This window comes from Limulus polyphemus, unplaced genomic scaffold, assembly GCF_000517525.1.
Source record: "Limulus polyphemus unplaced genomic scaffold, Limulus_polyphemus-2.1.2 Scaffold1846, whole genome shotgun sequence".
NCBI lineage: Eukaryota > Metazoa > Arthropoda > Merostomata > Xiphosura > Limulidae > Limulus > Limulus polyphemus.
In genome coordinates, this window is record NW_013667456.1 from 86798 (window position 1) to 94766 (window position 7969).

Below are 7969 nucleotides of genomic sequence, written 5' to 3' on the forward strand. Positions count from 1 at the left end.
GAGACAAAGTAAAGCTGCAATGTACAGGTGTGTCATGTGTTTGGTACCCCCCCCCCCTTGTTCAGCATAGAATTTTTCAAAATTTTCATATATGCAGGTGTATTTAGCATAACAATGAACGTTGTTGAAGGAAGTAGTTAAGATCCTTTGGTTCTAGTTACCTATTGTTCAGCATCATTTACCCTAGGTCTCACATATGCCTTCTCGTTGGAAAGATTTCTGTAAAGCTGTACCTTCTGTGGGAAAGTACGCAGTGATCTTTTCCATTAGTGGGTCAGATGACCTTTTGAGAATATAACCTCTCTTATTGTTCAATGGGAGTAATGACCAACGGTCACATGGGTAATGCACGCACTCTGAGAATAACAGTTTTATTCTTTCGAGTACATAAAGCTATGTTTTCTCAGTCTTGAACAAATTCTAAATAGGTTAAGGTGCACTCCTTCTTATGGGTGCTGGGAACTCTCTCCCCTAAGACATGATCTTGTGGGTAGGGTGTTTTACTCGTAATCTTTGGGTCACTGGATCAAAATCTATCATTGAACATGCTCGCCCTTTCAGCATTATAATGCGATGGCCAGTCTCACTATTTTTTGGTAAAGAAAAATCCAAGATTGATGGTGGGTAATGTTGACTAGCAGCCTACTCTGTAGTCTAGCACTTTATAATTAGGGACGGCTGGCACAGATAGCTCTCGACTAGATTTGTGCGAAAATTAAACAACAATCAAACTATCCAGGAAAGGTGACGTCCTTTCTAAATACACTCTTTTAATTCATTTTTTTGAAGCTCAGTTTAAGTTAGTTAATTCATATTTCCTTCGTAATTTGTTTCCTATCGAGCCGCCTGTTATTTTGCGGAACCTACCCGATTACTCTTGGGGAAAATCAGTGAACCAAAGAAAATATTGCACAATTAATGTAAAACTTCCAACTAGTTTTACTTTAGAGTCTCACCGTAGTCAGAGATATATGTTTCTTCAGCACTGTTCTCAGTCAAAAAACATTACAATTTACAATTGTGTTCGACTCTTCGTGGAATGACGCTAATTTCTGTTTTGTCTTCTTAAAACATTTTATACAGATAATGTTCTGTAGCATAATTTCAAAGTGATGTTTTTAGTGTAAACAACACTAAATGGTTAGATTGCCAGTTTCTTACACATATCCATAAACATTGATTATAATTATTGCGAGTTACAGTGGGAATTATTTATAAACTTGATTAGAAGTACTCACGAATGCAGATCAATTAATGACAAAAATTGGCTCTGTAATTAACAAAGTTAATTCAGTATACAGATCTAACTGGTAGTATGCAATTTTATAGAACAACAAAATTATTATAGGGCATTAATTCATCGGTTGGTTACCCTCGCTGTATCTGCGGACTTACAACGCTAGAATCCGTGTTTCGATACTCGTGGTGAGCAGAGCATTGTGCATAATTACAAACAATCTTAACCCTCGCTGTAAGCAATATTTGACCAGCTAATTAGTTTTCTTTTATTAAACATATTTTGGGAAAAAATAAAGTGTTTTAAAATACACTTGTTCCTTTTTAAAGAAATAAATATTGCATCTTATAGAAAAATGTTTAACATTACCTAATGAAATTTAAAGATCAACATTATAGCCTATTATTATTCCAACTGATGATTTGAATTTTTTGTTATAATGCATATATAATAGTTTAAAAGAACCACTGTATTTCTGTAACATTTTAATGTGATTTAAATAAGTAATCAATATCAAAATATAATAATAACCACGTAAAAAATAGAGGAAATGACGTAAAATATTGAGAACGAGGTACTTCACTTAACCCTTTTATTCCCAAAATAGATACATTATGTATTCCCAATTTTTAGATTAGGTCACTTTTTTGTTTATTTATCTAGACACATATTGGTCAAGTACCTCAAAGAAATTAAGTAAACTTTTAATCTCAGTTATGTTACAAACTATTATCAATGGCATAATAAATCATGTTGCCCATATAAGTTTGTTTGATATATTGGCAATAATAAGGTTAAGAAAGAACCATGTTTTCTTTTCTATTAATTATTTGTACAGTACGTGAAAACCTGTGATTGGCTAAATTATTTCGAAATTAAATTTGGTATGTCTTACCATAAAAAATGAAATGAAGTAAGATAAACTTTAACATCTGTCACGTTTTTGTGAAAATAAAATACGAGATGACAAAAAATGTTTTACGTATAGTTTTTCTATTACAAGCGAGATGAGTATCGTAATCGTTCCCCTAATCTCCATTGATTAAATAAAGCAAACTCAAACGGTGGTAATTTTGATACCTCTGCGATTTTAATCCTAAAAATGTTCACGTATAATTGTTTGAACTTTCGTTCAAAACTTCTCACAAAATTAATGTGTCAGAACTTAATTCACACAAGGTTAATGCAAGGAATTTATTGTCGTTTAATACACACATCTCAAAATATACAATCAACTTGATTTGATTCTCTTTAAGGCACCCAGGCTTTCTTTAACTATCAAAAGTAGGATCGTATGTTTTTTACAAGTGCCTTGTATACAGCCTTTTTTAATACATAAATTGCAAAATCTTTTAATTTTTCCAGACCATTTACAAGAATCTATTGGCTTAAGTGAACTATCAATATTTCACACAAAAAACAGAATAAATCACAAAAAACTACAAACAATAATTATTGAATCATGCAAATTAAATTGAATTTAATTAAATTACGCTAAAAAATGCTTCAATCTCATCCGGTAGGTGCATATTTAATTCTCTTTGCGAAATATGTGGTAAAGCAAAACTAATTTCTTTTAAAATCCACAATAAAAAGTTATTTAAACTATTAAAGCTATGTTTCAAGTGAAAGTTACGGGCTTTGTTTTAATTTTAGGCCTAATTTATATTATGTAAAAGTTCTTTTATATTAAAATCCACCGAAAATAAAAGAAAATGATTATAAAAGAACTCGTAATTGTTGTTTTTCCAAATAAAAGAAACATTTTGATATTTTTGAGACAACATTGATGCAAGTGTAAAACAGACATGATGAGCCCAATGCAAGATTTCTCTGAAGTTTAAACTTCTATATAGTATACAAAATTGTCACTATACATAAAATACACGAAACAAGAATAATAAAACACACACACACACACATTAACTTCATTTTTAAAAGGTTCACACATTTAACACGTTGTATTACTCGGGTTTTTAAAACCCTTAGCAATAATGTACGTCATCCAGCACGTCAAAATCAATAAAAATGAAAAATAAAATTCAAGAGCGGTTTCTAAGCTCATTTCATCTATCGATAATAAGATAAAATAAAAATTAATAACTAGGAAAATATACATGGCAGAAATGTTGATTACAACGCTGAACGTGATTATACAAATTGAAGAGCGTGCCGCAATGTCAAATCAACTACTATTAAAACAATCTACACTACACATACAAAACGTGAAAATATACGCAGTACTCACAACAGCGGCTTGTTTTGATTGCTCTATTAGATTTCTATTCAGCTAATAAACATAAAAAAAGGCTTCGAGATATTCTATATATATATAATGTTCAAATACAAGTCACAAAATAGCACGCGCAATTTCAATTGTCATTATAGCATAAGGCACTTGGAATGCACTTCAAAACTGTGAAAAATATGTTTTCTCATATAAATAACTTACGTGAAACGACATATAGAACACAGTAATACATATATAAAACTAACAGCACAAAAAAGTAAATGCTGAAAGAATTCTCAATTACAATAATACAAAATTCCGGTCATCTAAAAAGAAAAGCGTAACAAAAGTGAAGAGTTTATCTGCTTTACACTCAAAAAGATTATCAAAAATGTCTTAATATTCGAGACAATACAAGATAATGGCATTTACTAAAAATCATGAATAAAGTACAAGTTAACGTGTATATCAAAGAAACACTAAACTGCTATACAAATGTGTTTTTCCTTATTAGTCATTAGGAGTTTACTCTGACCAGGAAGAACCATTATTGGAAGACATCGATTTTGTTGTCATCGCAAGATCGATAAAAGAATATATTGTACTGAATCACTAATAAAAACTCGAAAGGTTCACTATCTTGCATGTCTAAATGATAATTAAGTTTACAATCTCATCACAGCTAAACGTGGATGTCATCAGGGATATATTGTTCCAAATCGCCAACAAGTGCTACTTTCGTTTTTATTTCAAGCCATAAAAAGTTCAATGTAACGGTTTCCGATGTTCTGGCGGTTCTTTTCCTGAATAGCACGTTCCGCCTCAGCTCTTGAGGAAAAAGTTACTAAAGCTTCACCGTTTGGTCGACCGTCTCCATTCCGTTGAAGCTGAATACATTCGGAAGTTAACTGGAAAAGTGCGAAATCACAAAATAATTTTAGATAAATCTACTTTCAATTGAGACGGTGTTTGTAACAAACGTTTCTCTCTTTCATCAAGTGTTGACTTTTTCAGTAAAAATAGACAAATACTTTAATGAAAAGAGGCACATAAAATTACCAAAGTATAAAACTAATCATTTAATTGAAGATATGAATAACAATAACACTTCAAGTATAGATTGTAACATATACTAAACATTTATCCAAAAGTTGTATTCATTTATTTAACGTTCACGAGCCTGGCATGGCCTAATAGTTAAACCACTTGGTTCGCAATTTGCGGGTCGCGGGTTCGAATCTCAGCCCCGAACATCTTTCAGCGTTGGGGCATTAAAATTTGACGGTCAGTTCCACTATTCAATTAAAGTAACTCAAAAGTTGGCGGTGGGTACTGATGACTAGCTGCCTTCCCTCAAGTCCATCGCTTCTAAATTAGAGACGACTAGCACAGATAGCTTTGCGAGAAATTCAACAAAGAAACATACAATACGGTAATTTAATTTTTTTTAATCAAAACGTATTCTGATGCTCGTGCACACAAACATACGTATATATAAATATAATCAAAAAATAATAATTTTAAATTTGCGTCAATTTAAAACCCTAAAGTTAAATTATGACCGTTTGACAATTGTTCTTCTTTTGTCGTAAAATAACTTCAAAACAGTGCTGGGGATTGTCATTAGAAAAACAAACAAACGAAGTTTCAAGATTTAGTAACATATAATTAATATCTATTATTGAAGTTTATTTTGTTTAAGTGGAATGGTTATTGTTGAAGAGTTAATCCGAATAAAAAAAAAACTCTCTCACAGAGACAATAAACTTATCAGACTGAAGTAACTTCAGAACAAATTTTCGCTGTATTAGGTTGGTTTGTTTTTTGAATTTCGTGCAAAGCTACACGAGGGCTATCTGCGCTAGCCGTCCCTAATTTAGCAGTGTAAGACTAGAGGGAAGGCAGCAAGTCATCACCACCCACCGCCAACTCTTGGGCTACTCTTTTACCAACAAATAGTGGGATTGACCGTCACATTATAACACTCCCACGATTGAAATGGCGAGCATGTTTGGTGTGACGGGGATTCGAACCCGCGACCCCTAGATTGCTAGTCGAGGGTTTAACCACCTGGCCATGCCGGCCACTGTATTAGGTAAAATGTGTTGTAGAGAATCCGAGGGTTGTTCCCAGCCCGTTATTGGAAAAACTTGCTCAGCACTTTAAGGTCATAGATGCGCTATAAGTGCGTCGTTCAGATCCACTAGTTCATTGGTTCCCAAACACTTTAGTCTGAGGCTCCCTTGATGTGAATAAAAAAGTTTGAGCTTCCCCCCAACCTATAAAAATGGCTTAAAATGTGATTTATCAATTTCAAAAAATAATTACTAATGAACTTTAACGAGATCTCTGAAGTAGTTTTTCTATTAAATTGTATGTTTGTAATTTAATGTGGCCTTTTCTTATCAATTTATATGTATTTTGATTAGACCATTAGCAATTTATCATGCTTGGGTTAAATTTGTAGACTGATGAGCAATTAAACACACACTTAATTTTGTGTAAGGTTATCTTATTTTCGTTTTAAAATGTGAAGCAATCCTGTAATTTCAATGTTAAGATTAATAATAAATGATAACTAAAATAATACAGCATCTTTGTTGTTTTCGGCCAATTTTTGGCGCCCCCTCTGGGAAACACTGCACTAGTCGGTCAAAAAAAAAAGTATCCCAATAATTTACGATGGGTACTGTCAGGATCGTAGCTAGAATAAGTATTTTCCTTTTATGAAGTCCCCCAGTGGCACAGCGGTATGTCTGCGGACTTACAAGAGCACAGATAGCCCATTGTGTAGCTTTGTACTTAATTATAAACAAATAAACCCTTTATGAAAAATGAACTCTCATTTTCTTTACAATTTCGATGAGGAAGAAGCCCCATTATACAAATTCTTCAAAATACAATATATCATAAATTCACGTTACGAGAATACAAAATTATGGTTTACATTTAGAGTACATTCCCCGTCTATACTAGCCGGAAACGACAGTGTTTATTTATCTAACATGAGACGATAACGAAAATGTTTTACGTTTCGTGCCAATCGGACACATTCTTCTAAATATTTACGTGCCTGACGTGATTTTCGGGAGCATTTGGCATCCAGGACGCGTTCATTTCGCATGTTGCTTTCATGTCACACCTACAGTTGAGAATGTGGAAGGTAATGAACGGCATATAGCGGGTTCGAACCTTGGAGACCTTTCGATACGCAGTAGAGCACGTTAATTAATAGGCCACAACTGGACCTTCACACGAAATATAAGTAAAAAAATGGGGAATAAATCAGCAACTAAATTAGATAAGATTGGGGTGGTTAATTAAAAAAATTAACAAAATGATGTTTATTAAGCAAACTATTTCTCTACGACTTTTTTTTATTATTTTTTTATCATTTTTGCACAAACCTACTTAAGACTATCCGCCGACCTTAATTTTGAAGTGATGTTGTAAAGGGAAAGCAAATACTCAGCAGCTAGGTGAGTTTTTGAGGATATCCTATAAAGCACAAGGTTTCAGCCTCGTGGTGGTATTTTCCCGATGCCAATCTACATCTAGGCTAACCTATAAAGCTTTTTGTTTGAAGTTAAACACAATGGGCCATCTGTGTTCTGCCCCCAAGGGTATCAAAATCCGAATTCTACGTTCCGAAACTGAATTTTTCACTTGTTCGGCATTTGTGATAGGTGAGGGATAAGGTGTTATCAAGTAATTTGATAACACAAAATAGCGTCTCATTCACTACTGTGCCTGTCGTATCCCAGTCAGCCTGATGAGCTCTGGTATAAGGCGAAAGGCCTTGTCGGATATGGCAGATAGTGTGGCTGACATATTGTTATACATTCAGCTTTATATTCACTCTTTAATCCTCTATTGCACATTGTAACTTACAGATAACAAATAGTTGTTGTTTAATACACATACAAGCGGTTCAGTTTTGTAGTTAAATGTTCTTACTTCCAGGTAACAGTATAAATAAACTACGGATTTACTTTCATTGGTTCTTCAGTTGAACAATGTTACTTCTAGGTAACGTACCCATTTATAACTTACCAAAATATATCAAAAACAGCAAGATATTTTGTACGTTATGCACCTATGTTTTTGTGTTGTTTTGTTTTGAATTTCGCGCAAAGCTACACGAGGGCTATCTGCGCTAGCCGTCCCTAATTTAGCAGTGTAAGACTAGAGGAAAGGCAGCTAGTCATCGCCACCCACCGCCAACTCTTGGGCTTCTCTTTTACCAACGAACAGTGGGATTAACCGTCACATTATAACGCCCCCACGGCTGAAAGGGCGAGCAGGTGTGGTGGGACGGGGATTCGAACCCGCGCCCCTAAGATTGTGAGTCGAGTACCCTAACCACCTGGCCATGCCGGGCCCATGTACCTTTGCAATAAAGAGTTAAGTTCTTTGGCTTTACAAAGTTAAAAATATGAAGTTGAGGGTCATGCCTTGTTAAAATAAATTAAAACTTTAGATTTAAAAAACAATTAAAAACA

The 7969-nt window shown here is 33.9% G+C and overlaps 1 protein-coding gene across 4 annotated transcripts in view; it reads right to left on the reverse strand.

Annotated features, from left to right (window-relative positions):
• Window positions 1-2417: 2417 nt before the first annotated feature.
• LOC106465131 (epithelial splicing regulatory protein 2-like) overlaps window positions 2418-7969 on the reverse strand; it is a 68583-nt gene continuing 63031 nt past the window's right edge. For all 4 annotated transcript variants that reach the window (XM_022392964.1, XM_022392962.1, XM_013925329.2 and 1 more), the window contains exon 13: window positions 2418-4375. In XM_022392964.1, the coding sequence (XP_022248672.1) occupies window positions 4217-4375 (159 nt within the window). In that variant the 3' untranslated portion in view covers window positions 2418-4216. The remainder of the gene's footprint in view (window positions 4376-7969) is intronic.